General features: G+C 41.8%; 3 protein-coding genes and 1 long non-coding RNA gene across 4 annotated transcripts in view; 1 reads left to right on the forward strand and 3 right to left on the reverse strand.

The window, feature by feature from the left end:
• LOC311128384 (outer dense fiber protein 2-like) overlaps positions 1–13,339 on the reverse strand; it is a 28,977-nt gene extending 15,638 nt beyond the window's left edge. The window contains exons 1-12 of the mRNA XM_084160501.1: positions 13,273–13,339; positions 12,568–12,681; positions 12,204–12,317; positions 10,571–10,723; positions 10,256–10,446; positions 7,106–7,253; positions 5,115–5,201; positions 4,733–4,807; positions 4,460–4,531; positions 4,235–4,351; positions 3,807–3,992; positions 3,444–3,553 (exon numbers count right to left, since the gene is read on the reverse strand). Of these exons, the coding sequence (XP_084016627.1) occupies positions 3,444–3,553; positions 3,807–3,992; positions 4,235–4,351; positions 4,460–4,531; positions 4,733–4,807; positions 5,115–5,201; positions 7,106–7,253; positions 10,256–10,446; positions 10,571–10,723; positions 12,204–12,317; positions 12,568–12,681; positions 13,273–13,275 (1,370 nt within the window). The 5' untranslated portion in view covers positions 13,276–13,339. The remainder of the gene's footprint in view (positions 1–3,443; positions 3,554–3,806; positions 3,993–4,234; positions 4,352–4,459; positions 4,532–4,732; positions 4,808–5,114; positions 5,202–7,105; positions 7,254–10,255; positions 10,447–10,570; positions 10,724–12,203; positions 12,318–12,567; positions 12,682–13,272) is intronic.
• A 1,729-nt stretch (positions 13,340–15,068) lies between these two features.
• On the forward strand, positions 15,069–16,444 carry LOC311128522. The gene is made up of 3 exons (XR_014613214.1): positions 15,069–15,174; positions 15,297–15,584; positions 15,710–16,444. It is a non-coding gene; the product is annotated as an uncharacterized lncRNA (long non-coding RNA).
• Positions 16,445–17,159: 715 nt separating this feature from the next.
• Positions 17,160–18,510, reverse strand: LOC311128521 (D-dopachrome decarboxylase-A-like). The gene is made up of 3 exons (XM_084160714.1): positions 18,334–18,510; positions 17,954–18,129; positions 17,160–17,317 (listed from the first exon to the last, which is right to left on the reverse strand). Exons 1-3 carry the CDS (start codon positions 18,439–18,441, stop codon positions 17,245–17,247), a joined length of 357 nt encoding a protein of 118 aa, XP_084016840.1. The 5' UTR covers positions 18,442–18,510; the 3' UTR covers positions 17,160–17,244.
• A 3,089-nt stretch (positions 18,511–21,599) lies between these two features.
• On the reverse strand, positions 21,600–25,407 carry chchd10 (coiled-coil-helix-coiled-coil-helix domain containing 10). The gene is made up of 4 exons (XM_084159802.1): positions 25,219–25,407; positions 24,275–24,515; positions 22,270–22,411; positions 21,600–21,841 (listed from the first exon to the last, which is right to left on the reverse strand). Exons 1-4 carry the CDS (start codon positions 25,263–25,265, stop codon positions 21,822–21,824), a joined length of 450 nt encoding a protein of 149 aa, XP_084015928.1. The 5' UTR covers positions 25,266–25,407; the 3' UTR covers positions 21,600–21,821.
• Positions 25,408–26,144: the final 737 nt, after the last annotated feature.

Consider the following 26,144-nt stretch of genomic DNA (forward strand, 5'->3'; position numbering starts at 1 on the left):
TTTAAAGAGAGTATTATTGACATAGCTCATTCTAATATTTATACTACCGTACATTACATTGTAGTTACACAGTGTATAAACACCGAATATTTATTTATATACTGGATTCTTGACATAGCTCAATCTAACAGATCTACTGCTGTACATATCATTCTTAGTATACACTACATTACCAAAAGTATGTGGACACCTGCTTTTGGAACATCTCATTCCAAAATCATGGGCATTAAAATGGAGTTGGTCCCCCCTTTGCTGCTATAACAGCCTCCACTCTTCTGGGAAGGCTTTCCACTAGATGTTGGACATTGCTGCGGGGACTTGATTCCATTCAGCCACAAGAGCATTAGTGAGGTCGGGCACTGATGTTGGACGATTAGGCCTGGCTCACAGTCAGCGTTCCAATTCATCCCAAAGGTGTTCAATGGGGTTGAGGTCAGGGCTCTGTGCAGGCCAGTCAAGTTATTCCACACCGACCTCAACAAACCATTTCTGTATGGACCTCGCTTTGTGCACGGGGGCATTGTCATGCTGAAACACAAAAGGGCCTTCCCCAAACTGTTGCTACAAAGTTGGAAGCACAGAATCATCTAGAATGGCATGGTATGCTGTAGATTTAAGATTTCCCTTCACTGGAACTAAGGGGCCTAGCCCGAACCATGAAAAACAGCCCCAGACCATTATTCCACCTCCACCAAACTTTACAGTTGGCACTATGCATTGGGGCAGGTAGCGTCCTCCTGGCATCCGCCAAACCAGTGATTCATCACTCCAGAGAATGCGTTTCCACTGCTCCAGAGTCCAATGGCGGCGAGCTTTACACCCCTCCAGCTGACGCTTGGCATTGCGCATGGTGATCTTAGGCTTGTGTGCGGCTGCTCGGCCATGGAAACCCATTTAATGAAGCTCCAGACTAACAGTTCGTGTGCTGACGTTGCTTCCAGAGGCAGTTTGGAACTCGGTAGTGAGTGTTACAACCGAGGACAGACGATTCTTAGGCGCTAAGCGTTTCAGCACTCGGTGGTCCCGTTCTGTGAGCTTGTGTGGCCTACCACTTCGTGGCTGAGCCGTTGTTGCTCCTAGATGTTTCCACTTCACAATAACAGCACTTACAGTTGACCGGGGCAGCTCTAGCAGGGCAGACATTTGACGAACTGAGTTGTTGGAAAGGTGCCACCTTGAAAGTCACTGAGCTCTTCAGTACAGGGCATTCTACTACCAATGTTTGTCTATGGAGATTGCATGGCTGTGTGCTTGATTTTATACACCTGTCAGCAACGGGTGTGGCTGAAATTGACAAATCTACCAATTTGAAGGGGTGTCCACATACTTTTGTATATATTGTGTATCTTGTGTAAATTCATCCGGTGTATATACAGTCGTGATCAAAAGTTTTGAGAACGACACAAATACTAATTTTCACAAAGTCTGCTGCCTCAGTTTTGATGATGGCAATTTACATATACCCCAGAATGTCATGAAGAGTGATCAGATGAATTGCAATTAATTGCAAAGTCCCTCCTGAACTGAATCCCCCAAAAACATTTCCACTGCATTTCAGCCCTGCCACAAAAGGACCAGCTGCCATCATGTCAGTGATTATCTCGTTAACACAGGTGAGAGTGTTGACGAGGACAAGGCTGGAGATCACTCTGTCATGCTGATTGAGTTAGAATAACAGACTGGAAGCTTTAAAAGGAGGGTGGTGCTTGAAATCATTGTTCTTCCTCTGTTAACCATGGTTACCTGCAAGGAAATATGTGCCGTCATCATTGCTTTGCACAAAAGGGCTTCACAGGCAAGGATATTGCTGCTAGTAAGATTGCACCTAAATCAACCATTTATCGGATCATCAAGAACTTCAAGGAGAGAGGTTCAATTGTTGTGAAGAAGGCTTCAGGGCGCCCAAGAAAGTCCAGCAAGCGCCAGGACCGTCTCCTAAAGTTGATTCAGCTGCGGGATCGGGGCACCACCAGTGCAGAGCTTGCTCAGGAATGGCAGCAGGCAGGTGTGAGTGCATCTGCATGCACAGTGAGGCGAAGACTTTTGGAGGATCGCCTGGTGTCAAGAAGGGCAGCAAAGAAGCCACTTCTCTCCAGGAAAAACATCAGGGACAGACTGATATTCTGCAAAAGGTACAGGGATTGGACTGCTGAGGACTGGGGTAAAGTCATTTTCTCTGATGAATCCCCTTTCCGATTGTTTGGGGCATCCAGAAAACACCTTGTCCGGAGAAGACAAGGTGAGCGCTACCATAATTCCTGTGTCATGCCAACAGTAAAGCATCCTGAGACCATTCATGTGTGGGGTTGCTTCTCAGCCAAGGGAGTGGGCTCACTCACAATTTTGCCTAAGAACACAGCCATGATCAAAGAATGGTACCAACACATCCTCCGAGAGCAACTTCTCCCAACCATCCAAGAACAGTTTGGTGACGACCAATGCCTTTTCCAGCATGATGGAGCACCTTGCCATAAGGCAAAAGTGATAACTAAGTGGCTCGCGAAACAAAACATTGACATTTTGGGTCCATGGCCAGGAAACTCCCCAGACCTTAATCCCATTGAGAACTTGTGGTCGATCCTCAAGAGGCTGGTGGACAAACAAAACACCCACAAATTCTGACAAACTCCAAGCATTGATTATGCAAGAATGGGCTGCCATCAGTCAGGATGTGGCCCAGAAGTTAATTGACAGCATGCCAGGGCGGATTGCAGAGGTCTTGAAAAAGAAGGGTCAACACTGCAAATATTGACTCTTTGCATAAACTTAATATAATTGTCAATAAAACACTTTGACAGTTATGGAATGCTTGTAATTATACTTCAGTATACCATAGTAACATCTGACAAAAATATCTCATAACACTGAAGCAGCGAACTTTGTGAAGACCAATACTTTTTAGAACACCTACTCATTCAAGGGTTTTTCTTTATTTTTACAATTTTCTACATTGTAGAATAATAGTGAAGACATCAATACTATGAAATAACACATATGGAATCATGTAGTAACCCCAAAAATTGTTGAACAAATCAAAATATATTTTATATTTGAGATTCTTTAGAAAATTGTAAAAATAAAGAAAAACCCTTGAATGAGTAGGTGTTGTAAAACATTTGACTGGTACTGTATGTATAGCTTGCATTTGGATTACTGTTACAGTGCTATTTGGGTTGTTAATTAATTTGTTCAGAAATTTTTGATAAATATTTTGGTTGATTATTTGTGTACTTCTTTGACATTTTACTGCATTGTTAGGAGCTAGTAACATAGGCATTTCACTGCATTCAGTATAAGATCTGCTAAACTGTGTACGCAACAAATAAACTTTGATTTGACTATATTTTACATTTGACATATTCATGATTGTGCTTGATTCTGTGCTCCCTCTTATTCTGAGAGAAAGTGGTCAATCAACTGATGCATCTCTCTCTTTCACTCACCTGTTGAGGACTGAGACCTCCATCTCTAGCTGAGTCTTGTCCTTCATTTCCTGGGTGTGGCAACCACGCCAGTTCTCTGCTGCTGATAGGGCCTCTGCCATCTGGTTCTCCTGTGAAATCAACAACATCATCCAATATATTTAAACATTATTCAAGCCTGGCCCCAGAGAGCTACACGGTACATCTGGCTGTTGTTCTAGCCCATTACTAACAAAGGTGGACTAATCATCAAGCTATTCTTCTGTGGGATATCTTGTTCCTAAGCACTGATTCAAGGTCAGTTTTTGTACCTCTTTAACACCTCTAAATGATAAAGATTAGACACAAACTGAGCTAGGCCACCTTCTCCTCCCCTTCACCTACCACGTCCAGTAGCTGGGTGCCGAGCTGCCCGGCGGCGTCTTCGCTGCGTTCAGCCCGGTGTTTCTGGGCCCGCGTGGCCCTCTTCAGGTCCTCTTTGTCGGCCTCTGCCTGAAGTTTCAGACCCCGCAGCTGCTCCAGCAGGTGACCCATCTCCCCCTGCTGCTGACTGGCAGCCCGCTCCAGGTTCTTGACAAAACCCAAAAGCAGAGGATGAAAAAAACATACAGGAAGAAATGTTGTGTCTGCAGAAGAAAACAGCAAAAATACCTTATTTCTCACAATATTTGTAGTGGGAATGATCTTTTAACTTTTATTTTACAACAAGGCATAGGCAAAATATGTAAATATAGCAAAATGAAGCTGCTCCAGAGCAAGTTGAATTACGTACTAAACAGAATCCAAACAACAAACATGTCACTCTACTCTACCTTGATTTGCACAACAAGGCGGTTGTTGTCAGCCTCTTTGCTGCGTAACTGGCTCTGCAAGTGGGCCCGAGTAGACTCCAGCACTTTAGACAGTTCGCCTGTGGTCTTAGCATTCTCCTGGAACATCAACAGACAGCAAATACATTATCATAATCATTCAAATAACGATATATTTGATGAACACGCTGTGAGTGTGTGAGACACATTACTGCCTCTGTACTTGACCTTCTCTGTGTCCAGAAGTGCAGTCAGTTGCGTCACCTCTCTCTCTTTCTGTTGCAGTTTCACCAAAAGATTCTGTGTGATGACATGCCATGTTTATGATATGCTTATAGTGTAATGTATGCTTTATGAATGACACAGACATTAACTTCAGTATAACCTTCTTCTATTCATCAGCTGCCTAAAGAGCAAAAAAAATTTGAAGAGGACATTTTGGTGATTCGTAATTCAAGGAATATTTTGCTGACGGACAGTGGCTTATTCAAAGAAACACACCGAGTTTTCTGCCTGTGTGTCCGTCAGCCTCTTCAGAAGTACATCTTTCTGTTCTGACATCCTCATAGATTCCACCTGTTAAAAACACAGCCACCACAACAGGTAAAAGTGCAGTTATAAGAGTGCCTTATTTCGGCCACATGATACGATTGTGAGTTGTAATTGGCTTGCTGCCTCTTCCTGCTTCTGAAAGTCATTGGTTCCTCATCTTGTCAGCATTTTCACCATCCTGGAAGTTGTTGAAACTTACGGGTTCAAGTAGGGTTATGGTTCAGGGTAAGTAAAGTATATTTGCTAATCATGTTGTTATGGCTAAAAGTATGTTGCTCTCCTCTGCTGTAGGCTAATCTGCCCTCTACTGGCCTGAAGGGTGTACCAGTACCTCACGTCCGTGCTGTTCCCTCAGTAGGTGGCTCAAGGTGCGGTTGGTGGCCTCAAACGTCTCCAGTTTCTGGAGCAGCATCTCCTTCTGACGCGCCAGGAGAGAAGACTCAGTCCCAGACATCCTCTTTTCCAACCAAATGAAAGAATTTCATATATCAACACCTACAGTATATCCTGAGGTTGCACCTACAGTGAGGGAAAAAAGTATTTGATCCCCTGCTGATTTTGTACGTTTGCCCACTGACAAAGACATGATCAGTCTATAATTTTAATGGTAGGTTTATTTGAACAGTGAGAGACAGAATAACAACAACAAAATCCAGAAAAACACGTCAAAAATGTTATAAATTGATTTGCATTTTAATGAGGGAAATAAGTATTTGATCCCTCTGCAAAACATGATTTAGTACTTGGTGGCAAAACCCTTGTTGGCAATCACAGAGGTCAGACGTTTCGTGTAGTTGGCCACCAGGTTTGCACACATCTCAGGAGGGATTTTGTCCCACTCCTCTTTGCAGATCTTCTCCAAGTCATTAAGGTTTCGAGGCTGACGTTTGGCAACTCGAACCTTCAGCTCCCTCCACAGATTTCCTATGGGATTAAGGTCTGGAGACTGGCTAGGCCACTCCAGGACCTTAATGTGCTTCTTCTTGAGCCACTCCTTTGTTGCCTTGGCCATGTGTTTTAGGTCATTGTCATGCTGGAATACCCATCCACGACCCATTTTCAATGCCCTGGCGGAGGGAAGGAGGTTCTCACCCAAGATTTGACGGTACATGGCCCCGTCCATCGTCCCTTTGATGCGGTGAAGTTGTCCTGTCCCTTAGCAGAAAAACACCCCCAAAGCATAATGTTTCCACCTCCATGTTTGACGGTGGGGATGGTGTTCTTGGGGTCATAGGCAGCATTCCTCCTCCTCCAAACACGGCGAGTTGAGTTGATGGCAAAGAGCTCGATTTTGGTCTCATCTGACCACAACACTTTCACCCAGTTCTCCTCTGAATCATTCAGATGTTCATTGGCAAACTTCAGACGGGCCTGTATATGTGCTTTCTTGAGCAGGGGGACCTTGCGGGCGCTGCAGGATTTCAGTCCTTCACGGCGTAGTGTGTTACCAATTGTTTTCTTGGTGACTATGGTCCCAGCTGCCTTGAGATCATTGGACAAGATCCTCCCGTGTAGTTATGGGCTGATTCCTCACCGTTCTCATTATCATTGCAACTCCACGAGGTGAGATCTTGCATGGAGCCCCAGGCCGAGGGAGATTGACTGTTATTTTGTGATTCTTCTATTTGCGAATAATCGCACCAACTGCTGTCACCTTCTCACCAAGCTGCTTGGCGATGGTCTTGTAGCCCATTCCAGCCTTGTGTAAGGTCTACTATCTTGTCCCTGACATCCTTGGAGAGCTCTTTGGTCTTGGCCATGGTGGAGAGTTTGGAATCTGATTGATTGATTGCTTCTGTGGACAGGTGTCTTTTTATACAGGTAACAAGCTGAGATTAGGAGCACTCCCTTTAAGAGTGTGCTCCTAATCTCAGCTCGTTACCTGTATAAAAGACACCTGGGAGCCAGAAATCTTTCTGATTGAGAGGGGGTCAAATACTTATTTCCCTCATTAAAATGCAAATCAATTTATAACATTTTTGACATGCGTTTTTCTGGATGTTTTTGTTGTTATTCTGTCTCTCACTGTTCAAATAAACCTACCATTAAAATTATAGACTGATCATGTCTTTGTCAGTGGGCAAACGTACAAAATCAGCAGGGGATCAAATACTTTTGTCCTTCACTGTACCATATGCATTTTGAAAGCCTATATTGGTTTCTTAGCATGGTTGGGGTCAATTCCATTTCAATTCAGTCAACTGAGGAAGTTAACTGATATCCCCTCTGAAAATAATAAATAGTCTGTGAATTGGCATGTCAATCCACCCCCTGAATTGAAATTGTGCTGACCCACCTAACCCTGTTTCTGCTGACACTCACGCTGGCACTGACGCTCCTCATCTTGGTGACAGTCTCTCTGAGGGCTGACACCTGTATTGCAGCCTCTGTCCCGTCTATCTCAGCCTCCATCAACTTCCTGAGCAGTGTGTCCTTCTCCATCTGCATCGACTCCATAGGCTTCTCTAGTCTGGACAGGTGTGTAGGCAGACGTCGTATGAGAGGCAGAGCAATGGCAAATTGTGAATATGGGACACAGAAAGGAAAAAAATGTGTATTATAAACTGGGTGGTTCGAGCCCTGAATGCTGATTGGCTGACAGACGTGGTATATCAGACCATATACCACATTTATTTTTACTGCTCTAATTACATTGGTAACCAGTTTATAATAGCAATAAGGCACCTCAGGGGTTTGTGGTATATGGCCAATATACCACGGCTAAGGGTTCTATCCAGGCACTCTGCGTTGCTTCGCCATATGCCACAACCCTCGGGCCTTATTGCTTAATTATACACTGAGTGTACAAAACATTAAGAACACCTTCCTATTATTGAGTTGCACCCCCCCTTTTGCCCTCAGAACAGCCTCAATTCGTTAGGGCATGGACTCTACAAGCTGTCGATGCTGGCCCATGTTGACTCCAATGCTTCCCACAGTTGTGTCAAGTTTGCTGGATGTCCTTTGGGTGGTGGACCATTCTTGATACACACAGGAAACTGTTCTGCATGAAAAACCCAGCAGCATTGCAGTTCTTGACACAAACCAGTGTGCCTGGCACCTACTACCATACCCTGTTCAAAGTCACTTAAATATTTTGTCTTGCCCATTCACCCTCTGAATGGCACACACACAATCCATGTCTCAATTGTCTCAAGGCTTTAAAATCCTTCTTCAACCTGTTCCTCCCTCTCATCTACACTGATTGAAGTGGATTTAACAAGTGACATCAATAAGGGATCATAGCTTTTACCTGGATTCACCTGGTCAGTCTATGTCATTGAAAGTTCTTAATGTTTTGTACACTCAGTTTTTATTTATTTTATTTTACCAGGTAAATTGACTGAGAACACATTCTCATTTACAGCAACGACCTGGGGAATAGTTACAGGGGAGAGGAGGGGGGATGAATGAGCCAATTGGAAGCTGGGGATGATTAGGTGGCCATGATCATATGATGGCCAGATTGGGAATTTAGTCAGGACACCGGGGCTCATTGCATGACATTATAACAGGCCAGTGATATTTTGCATGGCTCGCAAGTCATTGGTGGCTCTCGATAACTTAACTTTCGGCTCCTGACAATTATCCGATTTTATACACTACCAGTCAAAAGTTTGGACAAACCTACTCATTCAAGGGTTTTTCTTTATTTTTACTATTTTCTACATTGTACAATAATAGTGAAGACATCAAAACTATTAAATAACACATATGGAGTCATGTAGTAACCAAAAAATGTTAAACAAATCAAAATATATTTTATATTTGAGATTCTTCAAATAGCCACCCTTTGCCTTGATGACAGCTTTGCACACTCTTGGCATTCTCTCAACCAGCTTCATGAGGTAGTCACCTGGAAAGCATTTCAATTAACAGGTGTGCCTTCTTAAAAGTTAATTTGTGGAATTTCTTTCCATCTTAATGCGTTTGAGCCAATCAGTTGTGTTGTGACAAGGCGGGGGGGGGTATACAGAAGATAGCCATATTTGGTAAAAGACCAAGTCCATATTATGGCAAGAACAGCTCAAATAAGCACAGAGAAACGACAGTCTTCAAGTGTAGTCTGACCCACCACACCTCCAGGCTGTGTAAGGGCTATTTTACCAAGAAGGAGAGTGATGGAGTGCTGCATCAGATGACCTGGCCTCCACAATCCCCCGACTTCAATCCAATTGAGATTGTTTGGGATGAGTTGGACTGCCGAATGAAGGCAAAGCAGCCAACAAGTGCTCAGCATATGTGGGAACTCCTTCAAGACTGTTGGAAAAGCATTCCAGGTGAAGCTGGTTGAGAGAACGCCAAGAGGGTGCAAAGCTGTCATCAAGGCAAACGGTGGCTATTTGAAGAATCTCAAATCTATGTTTTCCCGTGTGATTATCTCTTACCCTAATGCCCTTGCTGGCTGTGGGAAACAATGACTGTCAAGTCAGGAAGATGGGTCAAATAATCAAGCAGAATTCAATTTAGCCTAATTAAATGCACCACTCATTTCGTATCGCTATGAACAAGATTAATACCCACAAGACATATTCCCAAGCAGAGTGAAGAAAGGGATGGAGAAGGAAATCTGCTAAAAATGCACAAGATCGCTAAACCTGTTCTGTTGTTTCCGGTCAGTCTGATAGATACCGGAAAACCTATACAAATGTGGGTGTCGTTGTTGTAAAAAGGGGTGGGTCTCAATAAGTAATTAAATGCTATTTATTTAATCATCCACTTAAAATGTTCTTACTCACTTTACATAAAGCTATTCCAATACCATGTAGCAGGGACATTTTGAAACTCCAGCAAATCAGCACCAAGTGATTTTAATTGTGGAAATCTGTTCCAAAGTATTCCCATGCATAATAGAGAGAATTATGTGATTGTATACAAATGTACAATAGCATTCCAGGTGAAGCTGGTTGAGAGAATGCCAAGCGTGTTTAAAGCTGTCATCAAGGCAAAGGATGGCTGTTTGAAGAATCTCAAATATATTTTGATTTGTTTAACACTTTTTTTGATTACTACATGATTCCATATGTGTTATTTCATAGTTTTGATGTCTTCACTATTATTCTACAATGTAGAAAATAATAAAAAATTAAGAAAAACCCTTGAATGAGTAGGTCTGTCCAAACTTTTGACTGGTACTGTATATAAATAACTACTAAATATACCTTCTTTTATTTTAAAGACAATTGATGGGTTAAAGGCATCTGAGAATCAAGGCTCATCATCACAGTCAACTCTGGACTACACATACCTGCTGGCAACAGGGTATTGAATCCCACCTAGGCCCTTCCTGTCTGTCTGCCACTCACTATCTGTTTCCCTCTCTACTTTCTGACTAACACTGTCCATAAAATACTGTATATAATTTTAATACATGGGAAAAAAATAAGTTAAAGCTGGAACGTTAGGAAAACAAAGTAAATTAAATTAAATTTTAATAAACTATGGCTTCAAGTGTGTCTGTCTGGTCCATACCTGCTGGTGCAGTCGGTCTCCTCCAGCATCTTCTCCATGGAGTGGCGCAGGCGGGAGTTCTCCCTCTCCGTGACCTCCAGCTCATTGGCCACCTCGGCCAGCTCCTCCTCCTGCTCCTCGATGACCCGCTGGGAGGTGCTCAGCTTCTCCGATTGCCGCTCCAGCAGCTGCTCCTTCCTCCGCAGCTCCACCTAAACACACACACACACACTTATAAGATTAAATAAATGTTGTATCAAGAGGTAGGGAACTTGTGCATCCGGGCCTAAGGATAATTTTATGGGATGGACAGACCACACTTTTGAACGAGCTGACCTCAGTCATCAGGCTGTCAATCTTCCTCTCGTACTGGTTGATTCGTCCATGCAGAACTTCCTCCTCCTCTGACGAGAGGTCAGCAAATCGCAGCGGAGAGTGGGAGGTCTCGGGCTGAGGTAATGGTGTGATCTCCAGACGATGAGTCGGCCCCTGAGACATGAATAGATTCAGCGACCACAGACTCTGGCAACATCGCTTCTTTTGATCCATTGTAACACATTATTGAAAGGGTTGATAGGAGAGTCTTGAAATGAGTGCTTTCATGAGACATTGCTTTAATAGGCACATGGATACATTGCATTAGTGGAAATTAACCTCTTAAGGATCTGACCCTTTTTTTCAATTTTGGCCTAAAATGACATACCCAAATCTAACTGCCTGTAGCTCAGGACCTGAAGCAAAGATATGCATATTCTTGATACCATTTGAAAGGAAACACTTTGAAGTTTGTGGAAATGTGAAATTAATGTAGGAGAATATAACACATTAGATCTGGTAAAAGATAATACAAACATAAAAACATGTGTTTTCTATTTTTTGTTCCATCATCTTTGAAATGCAAGTACTCCCGAGTGGCTCTGTCGTAGCCGGCCGCGACCGGGAGACCCATGGGGCGGCGCACAATTGGCCCAGCGTCATCCAGGGTAGTGGAGGGAATGGCCGGCAGGGATGTACCTCAGTTGGTAGAGTGTGGTGTTTGCAACGCCAGGGTTGTGGGTTCGATTCCCACGGGGGGCCAGTATGAAAAATAAAAAAATATATGTATGCACTCACTATCTGTAAGTCGCTCTGGATAAGAGCGTCTGCTAAAATGACCAAAAAAAAAGAAAAAGTAAAGGCCTCAATATAATATTGCAGTTTAGGCGCAATTTAGAAAATGTCCACTAGATGGCAGCAGTGTGCGCGCAACGTTTCAGATTGATCCAGTGAAGCATTGCAATACTGGACTATTTTGTATCAAGTCTTCCCAAATCTGCCGAATTGGTCAATTGATACATTTTCAAGTACATAACTATAGAGAACATACAATGTAAGTTTACACACTCCCAGGAATGTCATACATGATGGATCATTAACTTATACACTAACTTTCACACATCTAGATGGTAGTTTATACACTAACTTTCACACATCTAGATGGCCGGGCGGTGTGTGTGTTGAGCCAGAGACATTAAGGGTTCAAACTGTAGAACCCAGTTCCTACATTTGAATATAAAAATTGATTTTATCAAACAAAACTATGCTATATTTTATCTCTGGGACCCTTAGGATGACAAATCAGAGCAAGATTACTGAACATAAGTAAATTATTTACCTTCAGAGGTGAATGTATCAAACCAGTTGCTGTGATAAGTTTTTTGTTTTTGTGCACTCTCCTCAAACAATAGCATGGTCTTTTTTCACTGTAATAGCTACTGTAAATTGGACAGTGCGGTTAGATTAACAAGAATTTAAGCTTTCAGCCCATATAAGACATGTCTATGTCCTGGAAAGTTTGCTGTTACTTACAACAGTCATGCTAATCACATTAGCACATGTTAGCTCAACCGTCCTGTATACGTGACACCAATGCCATAGAGGTTAAGATAAATAGACAGACAAGATAAAAGGAGTGAAGAGCATTTCAGACCTCCCATTTGTAGGAGGCATCCCGTATGGAGGCCTTCCCAGGCGGTATCCACGGCACTCGTGTTTTGACCTTTGCAGTAGGTCGCAGTTTCCCTCCATCGCTCTTAGTCCTACCCTAAAAAACAGACAGCATGAAACTCAAGGGAGACACTATGCCTTTACATGTAGTGCATGGTACACAGTATCAAATAGCATAAGAGAAAGGAGTATACATTCAGAGACCCTTGGAAACAGTGTAGAACATATTCTCCATTCTTTTCGTATCAGTTCAGCACCTCAGGCCCTGAATCAGAACTGTATTGATAGGAAACTAGGACATCTAATTAACGGTTTCAAATGTGTTCGCCTGAAAAGGTTTTTCCAACCTGTGGTGTCCTGGCAGGGCTCCTACTCTTCTTCACATGCACATGCACAGGCGTGGTCTCATTCACATGCACATGTAGGGGCGGTGAGATTGATCGGGTACTCATTGCTTTTTTCTGTAAAAAAGCAGTGTATCAACTACGCAAAGGCCACAAAATAACTCCCTCTTCAGCTCAACCTTTCTATTGTGGCCCAGCATTACCACACCTTCAAACAAACTCAGCCAAAGGGAGACTTTTTCAAAAGGAGGCAGAATCATAAGCACTGTCAGGAACAGAGTACTTGGTGCAAAGCAGGACTTGATAAGGGACAGTTTCCCTGGTTCCATCATCAAACACAAACCTCAATGAAATGGGGGCAAGTGTAAACAAACAAGGTGTGTTCTTGTTTAGTTGGAGATTGTATCTGGCAATCAAAAGATAAGTAGTTAGTTAGATAGCCACTATACTAGCAATCTAGATAGATAAGTAGCTTAAAAAATACAGTCGATACCACAATACATTTAAGTTGAATGCACCAATTTGTAAGTCGCTCTGGAAAAGAGCGTCTGCTAAATGACTTAAATGTAAACGGCCTGGTAACGTTAGCTAGCTAGCTATTTGGCTTAACCGAGTTTCTGCTAAGACAGAGACTGCGATGTGTACAAATTGATTAGCTAAAAATAAGTTGAAGTATCTACTGTAGCATTAACATCAGAAGTAACTCACCATGTGAAAACCCAAATATTCCTCGAAATTGTTGATTATATATATTGTGAAATATATTTTACTTAGCTTGCTAGCATTTCATTCCACAGGCAAAGCGTCCTCCAAAACACCATTCTTCCGGTAGACTAGCATTCTGATAGGTGATTGGCTGATTCAAAACTTTGCTGGTCTGTGATTGGAGCAAAGAGCTGACCTTGACGTTTTATGGTCCACGTTGTTGATAGCAACGGGTTCCCTAGAAGCCGTCCAAGCCGACACAAGTTTGCTTTGGTTGGGGGTCGCTCGCTCCTCTCCTGGGGTCATGGTTAGAAGGGCTTACGCAGCAGGTTAGGATAATTAGGTTAAGGTGAGGAAAAAAATACCTTTTGACGTTCATTTGACAAAAGCTGGATGGATCCCTTCTAGCCATGACTATCCTGGCTGCACTCTTGATTGTGATGGCAGTAGTTAGGTGGCCCAGTTAAATATGAAAATAGCCTAGATCAGTGGTTCCCAACCAGAGGTACTTGACCTATCCACAGGGGGTACTTGAGAAGACTCATGAGAAGACCATAGGCTTACTGAAAAAATGCACATGAGGGGGTACTTCAGGGGCACTCCGGGCAGAGCGAAATTCAGTTGGTGGTACAGTAAGATAAAAAGGTTGGGAACCACAGGCCTTGATAAGACAGTTGTTGTGAATTAAGTCAAGTTTAGGTACAGCCACGAGAATAGAATATAATAGAATTATAGAATGCAGTGTAACTGACTGAACTGATAGAATAACTGATATAAAATAAAATAATACAATACAATAACTTTATTTTTCCCAGAGGGACTTCAGCTGTGGCAAGTGGCTTTCACAGTAGATTATAAACAAACAGCAACATTCACACATGTTAATGACAGACTATAGTTATGTGATGAAAATAGGACTGCAAAACTGATCAATATCAGAGTTTCCCAGCCCCAATATTGTTTCGGTTTATAGAAAAATTCCAGATCATCAATGTTGTCTTGTAGATGTCAATGTATTTTTTATTTTTTATTCTTTACAGGTTTCTTTCTTTACTGATGGAGTTTGTACTACCTCCTCCAGCCACCATGTCAATGTTGAGGTCTGGTTGGTAGGGGACATTTCCAACAAATTAAATCAGGCTCAGGGTGGTCCTTAAAATAAACCAATGTTTTAATTGTTGTCAGCTCTACCTTCTTTGGTTGCCACTCATGCCTTTTCCTTCTCATATATGACATTATGAGATGTGTAGCCTGTCATCTGGTCTACATGATGCAAGGTTGGTCATGGGTTCTTATAGTAATTTTTCAGCAGTGGTGTCCATCATTGAATTGAAGGAACTGTGGAAACATTTCAATACTAATCAAGGATCAGTGGAAGAGTGTACAGGAGAGAGTCCACTCCTCTTCAATCTGTGCAAGGCCCTGTCCAGTACTGTATTCATACTGTAAACTCACTAACTGTAAGTCGCTCTGGATAAGAGCGTCTGCTAAATGACTAAAATGTAAATGTAAAATGTAAACAAAGCCAAATTTGTATACACAATATTCTCAGGTTTAGATTACACTTATAACAGATGCAAACAGGCCACCACAATGTTAATCTGGCCCTTATTCTAATCACTTATTGTAGGCCTATTGGTCCTTCATATACATTTTTATTTCTGAAATAACATGTGCTTTTAAGAGGAGCATTTTTCACAACTAAACAAGGCAGTCCTACAGACCTGCCTCTCGCTGTCTCTCTCTCTCACACACACACACAAGGAAGAAGGAGTTTGCGAGTTGTTTCCCGCCAGAGTGTACTCATATACAGATATTTCCTGGTGTCAAAAGTGAAAGTAAACCCAGGGTGTTGCAATCGTGACACGGTGGCACTGATAAAAGCTTATTTTGGATACCAAAAAGGTAAGACGTTTTGCCTCAATAAACACTAAAAGGTTGTATTGTTTTTCTATATATTTTTTAAAAACCAATTATTAGAGGGTGCTTCAGTCAAAGTTTGACCAGTTTTTCTACTTGTTCTAAAGTACTGTGTGTAGTGATCAACCATGGTGATCAGTTCGGATCTGCTGCTTAACATTATGGAGCAACTGACGTCTGACGAGTTGAAGAGATTTCAGTGGCACCTGACTCAGTGTGTATTGGATGGCTATCCTCCCATCCCAAAGAGCCGGCTGGAGAATGCAGACAGGATGGACACAGTGGATAAGATGGTGCAGACCTACCATCTGTGCCGTGCTGGGACAATCACTATAGCAATCCTGATGAAGATGAACCAGAATAGTCTTGCTGAGCTGTTACGGAACAACATATAGGTAGGTAACACAGTCTTATCTTTTGACTGATATGGGGAGATGGGTAGGAATCACTGTGCAGTAATTCTCAATCTAAGAAAGTAATGCATCCCTGGTTGTCTTTTCACATCCTTAATGATGAGGAGCTAGAGAGAGGAGGCTCAGGGGCTCTACTGACCAAGCTGATGAATAAGGATAAAGCTAAGGAGAGATTCTACCTGGCCCCTCAGAGGACCTGGAGAAGCAGACGACATCCTGAAAGATGCATACAGCAAGATTAAAGGGATGTTGTTCTGAATTCAACACAAGCCAACCAAGAATGAGCAAGATCATTTTCATTTGCCTTGCCATTCAAACAAAAGGACATTACTGTATACTAATAAACTAATCCAGCAGGGGTTGTTACAAGGCAAACTTAAAACTTTCCAAGACTAGCAGCTAATTGGGGATCCTAATAAATTCTAAATTGTATTATGTATGGACAGCAAGCACACAGTCGAAATATATTTATATATTTTTTCCTTCATATGTACATGGCTGTTGGACAAGATTAGGCCTAATACTGGACTGTAGTGGACAGTATTGCATGGAAAGATAGCACTTCATTGGTTTGGTTTACAGTGCATTGTTCCTAAATATCTAGCTATTCAATGTCACATTTTAAGCACATCTTCTATTATTTTAACACACTTCCACTCTTCCTGTTGAGTGTCAAGAAATATCTACAAGACATTAAATTCTGCAAATAATTTGGAGTCATGTGGGGACACTCAAGTGAGAATATAAGTATCTTTACTTCATGTATGACTAATTGTAGAGCAAATCCTTCGCAACGTTTTCTTGATACTTGTGAGCCTAATAAATTCAAAAGGAATACAGTATATGGAAATTCACTGAGCACAGCCCTTCACAAATACCGTCTGCATATTAGTCCAATGCAGCATACAGTGTGTAATGTCCTCATCTGCTTCTACACTCAACAAATGCATAGAATGCTGTTTCACAGCTGTGGTACAGTATGACATTTACTTAGCTTCCTTTGTACTGAAAGTACTTGGTAATACTAGTCTATCATCTATGTTAGTCATTGTGATTCTTACTACCAAAACAGCAGAAAACAAATCTCAACCACATTATCCAATGTTCTTGTGATATGAAATGAATAGTTGAAATGACATAGTAATAACATTGAATACAGGTCAATTGACTTACATTTCTTCTAATCAGGTTCAGACGAATATATTCTTATATCATCTAGCTTGTCAAATGTGTGGTTCTGGTTGACATTTACATTTTACGTCATTTAGCAGACGCTCTTATCCAGAGCGACTTACAGTTAGTGAGTGCATACATTATTTTTTCATACCCCCCGTGGGAATCAAACCCACAACCCTGGCGTTGCAAACGCCATGCTCTACCAACTGAGCTACATCCCTGGTTTACTATTGCAGACATGTACAGTAATTGAAATGAACAAGTCCTGGTTCCAGGGCATAGTGTCATTGGGTCAAATTCCATGGGATCAAATTCCATTATGATAAAATGCAATACAAGTCTTAATGATGACATGTGGCACTCTTGTCCAATTGAGTGGTGGAAATCCACTGGCAGGGTTTGTTCTCGCCGATGGCAACTGTTGTGGAATGGATGCTTGAAGTCACTCTGTCGTCCATAGTGCCTCCTACAGGTAACTCATAACAGTTCCTTCCTTTCCGACCTGATGTGGCTCCAGTGCATAGAACCTGATCACGATCCTGGAGAATACAAGTTAACCTATAATTAGGTTCATGCAATGCAAATAATATACAAAAAAATCATGTTTCTATAATTAATATCTACTAAATGCAATATTATATTCATGCAATATCAAATGAAATACAGTACATAGTAAATACACTACCGGTCAAAAGTTTTAGAACACCTACTCATTCAAGGGTTTTTCTTTATTGTTACTATTTTCTATATTGTAGAATAATAGTGAAGACATCAAAACTATGAAATAGCACATATGGAATCATGTAGTAACCAAAAAAAGTGTTAAACAAATCCAAATATATTTTATATTTGAGATTCTTCAAATAGCCACCCTTTGCCTTGATGACAGGGCGGCAGGTAGCTTAGTGGGTAAGAGCGTTGTGCCAGTAACCGAAAGGTCACTGGTTCTAATCCCCGAGCCGACTAGGTGAAAAATCTGTCGATGTGCCCTTAAGCAAGGCACTTAACCCTAATTGCTCATGTAAGTTGCTCTGGATAAGAGTGTCTGCTAAATGACTAAAATGTCAAATGTTAAAAAATGACAGCTTTGCACACTCTTGGCATTCTCTCAACCAGCTTCACCTGGAATGCTTTTCCAACAGTCTTGAAGGAGTTCCCACATATCAACTACTAACCTGTCCTCAGTAAGACCAAGTTCTCCAGTAAGAAAAGTGAAGATATTGGCACTGTGTTCGTTGTTCTTCACCGCAGTGTCAGTGACACCGATGGCGGACACAGACAGTATCACGCACGGAGCGCAAGTTCCACCCATGAGCATTGGCAGTCCAGGTTTCACCACCAACATCATTCTCTACATTAAAAAAAGACAACATAAATACACACACGAGCATAACCTACCTAACATACAGCTAACTGCAATCTCGATAGAGAATGTGTCGTATTGGTGATATTTTGTAACCTCTGCTCTTTAGCTGCAGTGAGGCAACACTGTAACAACTTCACTCAGTAGCGTTATTAAACACAGTAACGCAGTGGACCAGAGCTACCTACTCACCTCTTCGGGTTTGCCTAGAATAGCAGCTGTTTGGTACCCCAGCTTTTTCAAGAACTCCTCAGAAAACTTACTAGCAGGTAAGTTACTTTCTAAATCAATGAACGGCATGATGATTTTGTAAAGAGACCGTTCTGTCAGATGAGACGGCTAGAAAGGTCAGTTTACTGCAAGTGTTCACGATTGCACTTCTCTTTTGCTCATTGGTCGGTAGAGAAACGCCTCAGGAGCTGTGATTTGTCGGTTCCCACCCAGGTTCTCATGCATTATTCACGTTATATTTGATAGCAACCCATGGCATAAAATCCTAATAAATTGTGGACATTTGCTAGCCTTTATGAATTTTGACATTAAAGCTGCAATATGTAACTTTTTGGGCGACCCGACCAAATTCACATAGAAATGTGTGTTATAGATCTGACATTCTCATTGAAAGCAAGTTTAAGAAGCAGTAGATCTGTTATATATGTGCTATTTCTATGCTTCCCCTTCCTAAGTTTCGGTTTTGCTTCTTTTACTTTGGGTTTTGTACACCAGCTTCAAACAGCTAAAAACACAACATTTTTGGTTATGGGAAAATATATTTCACAGTTGTTTAGATGGTACAATTACTCTCTACACTATACTTGCTTGTTTTGACACATAAACTGAAATTAGGTGAACTATTAGAATTTTTGCAACCGGGAAATGGCAGAGCGATTTCTGCATAGTGCATCTTTAAACTATTGTGTTCTTTTATTATTGGTTTTATTACCTTGTTTTTTTATGAACTGTTTTGCTAGTTTTATTTGTATTGTCTATTGATTGACTTTGCTACTTTACATTTATTCTGCAGTTGAGGAAGAGCTGCAAGTAATCATTTCATTTTACTGTTTACACAAGCTGTATCCTGTGCACATGACAAATAAACTTTGATTTGATAATATACTTTATTCAGATATAATATTATTTGTGGAGAATAGTGCTGAGAAATTAAACAACTAATTTACCGATGTCGGTTCGATTACTTGAATTCCATGTAGTAGTTATTTTTGTGAGCCCAACACGCAGTTTTTGTAGGGGTGCGTTCGTAAATTCACTCTGGCTATCTATTCCGATTTCAGAGTTCTCTTATCTGAGTGTGCAAGAGTGCAGAATAACTGATGAATTTACCGAACGTGCAACACCCATTGAATATGACCTGTGTCAGTAAAGGTCGGCAAAAAACGTAATTAAATTGTTGCCAGCAGCACAGTTACAGTCACCAACGCTCTAAATAACATGAAAACATCCTAACCAGCTCTGCTAGGACGAGACAAATGGTCAGAGGGAGGTGTTCTCAACATAGGGTGCGTTCGTAAATTCAATCTGGAGTGCCAGACTGCGCTCAGAGTGCCCTCTGGACATTCATAAATTCAGAGCATTGTCAGATTGTCCTTTGGTAAATTCAGAGTTTTGCTCTCGGAGCGTTCATAGCGCACACTGTACACTCTGGCCGAGGAGTAGAATTGATCCAAGCGTTCTGGGCTCACAATGGCTGTCAAGCACCCAAGCTAACTGGCTAACTTGCTAGCTACTTCCAGAAACAAATGAGAGAACACCTCACTCTGACCATTTTACTCGCCCTAGCAGAGCTGGTTAGGCTGTTTTATGTTATCCAGAGCGTTGGTGACTGTAACTGCTGCTGGCAACAATTTAATTAAGCTTTTTTGCCAACGTTTACTGACACCAGCCATATTCAACGGGTGTTGAGCGTTTGTAAATTCGTCAGTTTTTCTGCGCTCTGGCACACTCAGACGAGAGTGCTCCGAAATTGGAGTAGATACCTAGAGTGAATTTACGAACACACCCTGTCTGGAAGTAGCTAGCTAACTTTAGCCAGAACTTGGGTGCTTGACTGCTGTTGTGATCAAGCCTACTCCTTGGCAAGAGCGTCCAGTGTGCGCTCTGAACGCTCCAAGAGCGAAACACTCTGAATTTACAAACAGACAATCTGACAACGCTCTGAATTTTACGAATGCCCAGAGCATACTCTGAGTGTATTCTGGCACTCCAGAGTGAATTTATCAACACACCCTAAGGGTGCGTTCGTAAATTCATTCTGGCTATCTACTCCGATTTCAGAGCACACTCGTCTGAGTGTGCCAGAGCGCAGAATAACTGATTAATTTGCGAACACTCAACACCCTTTGATATGGCCGGTGTCAAAAAAGCTTCATTAATTTGTTGCCAGCAGCACAGTTACAGTTACCAACGCTCTGGATAACATGAAAACAGCCTAACCAGCTCTTCTACGGTGAGTGAAATGGTCAGAATGAGGTGTTCTCTCATTTGTGTCTGGAAGTAGCTAGCAAGCTAGCCAACATTAGCCAGATAGATTGGGTGCTTGACTAACGTTGTGAGGTCAGAACGCTCGGATCAACTCTACTCCCCGGCCAGAGCGTCCAGTGTGCGCTCTGAACGCTCCAAATTTACGAATGGACAATCTGCCAGCACTCTGAATTTACGAACACCCAGAGCGCACTCTGGCACTCCAGATTGAATTTACGAACACACCCGATTAAATTTACGAACGCTGGGCTAAAGGGAGTTGTACTTTTCATTAAACCGGTATTCAACCTAGTTCAGGTCAGAAACGTGGTAATTAACTACAATCCCATAATCTATTGCGCCATTTTTCCCCGTTTCGGCGATGGATCAGAGAGCTTTGCAGCGTAGGCTATTTAGGCAGGCTAGCCTAGCTAAATAGAATGACTAAAGACAGCACAGTATGGGGAGCACATAGATAACGTTAGGTTTGGCTGGCAGACTACTACTGCCTGAGCAGAGATGATATGATGACTTTAAGGAATGAAAAACAGTCAAATAAAAGTCATATACACAATTGAAATATTGTATTATTTCATAGTAATTTTCTATTTTTCTATTGATGTCTACCCAATGTGGACCTGACAGAGACAATGGAATATTTTAAATGTTTTGGCAATTGAATAGCATAAGCATAAGGGCATTTGCTCACTATTTTTGGCTTTGGAATTTTTATTAAAAAAGCTTTATTTCATAATGTATTTAATGTTTAAACAAATATAACACTAATTACATTTGGACATAGAAAAATGCATTGTTATGTTAATTCTCTCATCTATACACCCACTTGGATACCATCACCTACATGCCCATTGTCCTCATCTGAAGCACTTAATTCACAGGGTCATTTTAAGAGATGGATAACCAAGGTATCTGACCATCCTTACTTTAAAAAAAGTGAAAGACTGAACAGGCCTCTAGCAGAAAGTAAACAGCAGCTCTTTATTTCACAATATCATATACATTACCAAAAAAATCATACAGCACACATTTCCTTACATGTCAACAGTGAACAAACATAATTCCTTTCTTGTAATAGTGGAGAGTTAGTTGAATAGAGTTTATTTAATGACCGAGTGGCTCATCTGTCTACAGTAGGTGTTCATCCGAACATGGTGTCTTGTTTTGACTCCCAACACCCTCGCTCAAACCAGTGATGTCACACCTGAAGGAAAAACAACCAAAGACAAGGTCAAGTCATTTGTAAAATAACTATCTGCAAATCATATTCCAAAATAGTTAGAGCTCAGAAAAGGATAAAACATTTTAAATAAAAAAAGCACATGCAAGACACTGAACAAAGCAAGCACACCCATGTCTTGTGTCATGTGTTGAAATACGCATGGCAAAGTCTTAACTTCTGATCTTCTAGATCTGACAAATACTGTATCACAATCCAAATTGCATCCCCAATAACATAAGAAAAATAAGAATGTAAATATATTTTGGTTATACCACAGAATTACTCCTTTGAGTGGAAATTGAGTAGACATTAATGTTCTATTTATTCAATGTCACTGGTTTAACCAAGTGTCCTGTGATACAATTGATTGTTCATAATTCCTAGCTACCAATCATTAACGAGAGCCTTACCGTGTGAGCCCTTGCACTGTTTGAGCGCCTCGTTGAAGCCCTCACACAAGCTGAGGTCAGCCTGAGTGGTGGCGCAGTCCAGGAACTGTCGCACTTCAAACATGCATGGGCCTGGCTGGGATGAGGCAGGTCGAGGGGCCTCCTGTAATGGCACAGACACACACGCTTAATAAGTCACCTGTCAAAGGTACTGTAGACATCTGCATTACCATTAACAAGCACTGATTTCACTACAGTGTGACAGTCATGATCTAAATCTCCATGCTATCTCAGGTACATTGTGCAACATTTCCACCTGCCCTTTATATTTATGATATAGTAGTGAAGAAGTGCAATTGTTTGATCGAATAATTCAAATATTAAACACTGTTGAAGCTATAAAAGTGCTTGTTTACTGAAGAGTGACTGGTTCCAAGCTGTATTCTTTCATGTAAAATCATGGCAAATTGAAATTATTGTTACATTTCTGCATAGTGCACCTCTAAACTGGTTCTGCAGAGATTTCATAGAACAGTATCGACAAGCTAGCTTAAAAATGTTGCTTGTGTATCTAGAGCCTTCCTTTGCTATGGCTAGGCCTACATGATGTTCAGCATCCACAACCTCACGGGCAGGTTGACATGATTTAATACTTAGCGCTGTCAAATTCATCACCCATAACATAGAATAAATACAAGAACCACTCTTGTTGGAGTCAAGTCACTTTTCAAGACATCCCATGCTTCCTTTAAACAATAGTTTCCTCCACTGTTTGCAACTATTAGGCATAGATATTGTAACACTGTCAGCACCAGATTAAATTGGCTCAGTGTTAATTGGGCTCCTGAGTGGCGCAGTGGTCTAAGGCACTGCATCGCAGTGCTAACTGTGCCACTAGAGATCCTGGTTCGAATCCAGGCTCTGTCGCAGCCGGCCGCGACCGGGAGACTCATGGGCGACGCGTTGTCCAGGGTAGGGGAGGGAATGGCCGGCAGGGATGTAGCTCAGTTGATAGAGCATGGCGTTTGTAATGCCAGGGTTGTGGGTTCGATTCCCACGGGGGGCCAGTATAAAAAAAATATGTATTCACTAACTGTAAGTCGCTCTGGATAAGAGCGTCTGCTAAATGACTAAAATGTAAATGTTAATCTAGCCTCAATGTCTGACATCAAGGAGTCTGTGACACTTCTTGGGCGGCAGGTATCCTAGAGGTTAAGAGCGTTGGGCCAGTAACCGAAAAGTTGCTGCTTCGAATCCCCGAGCCGAATAGGTGAATCTGTCGATGTGCCCTTCAGCAAGGCACTTAACTCTAATTGCTCCTGTAAGTCTCTCTGGATAAGAGCGTCTGCTAAATTACTGAAATGTAAATGTAGCTAGCATGAGCTTAATTAGCCCAAACTCCTTTCTTCAGCTTTCTAGGACAGGTCTAGTTCTATTTTCAGACATGCTATCAAGAAATCAAACTGAGACGTCACATGTTTAAATACCCAAGATCCCTCCATCTGTGTTTTGCACACATAACAGAGTTCTTTCGGTTCTTCACCCGCACAATACTCAATGTTAAACAACGTTGTTAGGTTCAATTCTAAAATGTAAATTTGAAAGCTGAGAGGTCAAATCACTTAGGGCTATAGCTCATCTTCACCATGGCTGCCAAAGTCAGTAATGCCTTTCAGAGACATCCTCTGCTGTCCAACGGCCACACCAAATTTAGTACCGTCAGAACAACAGACAGAAACAGTACATCCTATTTTTGGCTGTTGTTCTTTCCAGACAACATACCTTTTTGTCAGGCAAATTGAATATAGGTAAGAATTTGGGAAGACCTCACCAGTACAACGTCCCAACCTGAATAGACCAAAACTTCCTTCTAGTCCATTGCTTTGGTGAAAGCAATAACCTACGGTGGAAACTAATCTAGTCCTATCACCTGTCAATGTTTCTGAAGAATAGGAAGCCATTTAGGAGTATTGTAACACTGCCTACTTTCGTTCACAGGTTCTCAGCGGCCTCGTGCCCTGCTCACCTGGTATGTGCTGGCGGCGGGTTTGGCTGGCTCAGGGCTGCTGCCACCACTGAAGGCGCCTGTGAGGGCACTGCCCATGACGTGGCCCATGGCAGAGCCCACTGCCACCCCGGCCGCGGTGGTGGCCATCTGGGCCATCAGGCCGGGTCCTTGGGGTGCAGCAGGAACAGCCAGGGTTGACGGGGCTGGAGCGACTGGGGCCGGGGCATTTTGGGCCGGGGGATGATAGGCCGGAGCTGAGCTGGAAATTTAAAAAAACACAATGAAGCCAACATGGCCTCTAAAATGGAACAGCAACATACCTAAAGGGGGAGGGGGGGGCAGACTGATGCAACAATTTTTCTCTGACATCACTTGCACTGATTACAATTGTTATTTTGTTGCATCAGGCAGCCTTGCACATTACCTGATACATTAGTAAGCAGCTGAGCTCTAATCGTATGCACCCACATAGATTATCATCATCATCGTGCTTCTACACCTGCATTACTAGCTGTTTGGGGTTTTAGGCTGGGTTTCTGTACAGCACTTCGAGATATTAGCTGATGTAAGAAGGGCTATATAAAATAAAATTGATTGATTGATTGATCTAGGATGAATACAGGCAGGAAAACATATTCTGAATGACAATAAGAATCAACATTTATTGAAGTTGAATGGCATAACTTGGTATTTAGCTTGTGCAAACTTTACTAGGAAATGTTGACCTACCCAGTGCCCTTGGGGTCAACAACTGAAAAATGACCCACTCAAATTTAGCCAAGGACCTCTGCTATTAGGAAACGTGTAAAAGTGATTTGGCAGTAGTTTTAGGCTGCATTTCTAAAACAGTTGTGTGTCATCCAATTACAATAGGTATGTACTATAATTTGTTAAGCAAACGAGGCTGTAATTTGTAATAACAGTCATCTGAATCGGTTACATAATCGTTCAAAACACATTACCTGGCTGGTGCCGAAGAACGACTGGCACTGCGACTTCCTCTTGCCATTTTTGATACAGATAATGTTCTTGACCACTTCAAGCTGTTTCTGCCAGGGTAAACTTGTCGTCGTTTATATAAAGATTCTTCTTCCAACGGCTGTTGTAACGCAAATGGGTCTTGATGACAGCATGCACACGTGCAAGTGACCTTGTGTGGATTGTCTTGAGCGCATGCGTATACCGGTAGGTAAAATTACCACTCGTGTAAAAATAATTTTCAAATTTGATTACCGATTTATTAGAGTTCAGTACAATGTTGTTGTTTTTTTTACAATCACGTTACAAACAAAATAGGTACTTTGTTAATTCTAATTATCTGACTACAGTTGTAGAGAACCGGTAAACAGATTATGAAAACTTTCTAGATGTTTCTCTGACTGCAAAATAAGATTAGGCAAGCATGACACGCTTTTAGTGACGTTCCAGTGTCCCCAAATCTCTGTTGAACTAGCCAATCCCTTACAAAAAAATATTTCAGTTTTGAAACTGCAGTAAAAGTGCAGTAACTGCAGTCGACTGTGGTATTTTGGAAGCAGTTGAACTGCATTTATACTGCACTCTAATTGCAGTTACACAGTGTCCAAAAAACGGTGTTATTTTGGACGCAGTATTTGCAGCATACTGCAGTTTTCTGAGCAATCTTTAAAATGATTAGGACATATAAACACATGAATCGGCTTTCCAGCAGTGTATTTGATCTGTGCATGTGGTAGAACCAGCTGAGCGAGCCTCCCTCTTTAACGCGAGTGAAGTGAGTTTCGGAACATTCAGCTATAATAAGCTTCGGAACAAGTGGTTGTATGCGTCTTAGAAGTAGTTTTCACATATAAACTTTATATGTCCGAACTCAGAATAAAATATGCTTCACAAATATAACATGGTCGCT

The sequence above is a fragment of the Coregonus lavaretus genome (assembly GCF_964263955.1).
Source record: "Coregonus lavaretus genome assembly, chromosome: 4".
Taxonomy (NCBI): Eukaryota; Metazoa; Chordata; class Actinopteri; order Salmoniformes; family Salmonidae; genus Coregonus; species Coregonus lavaretus.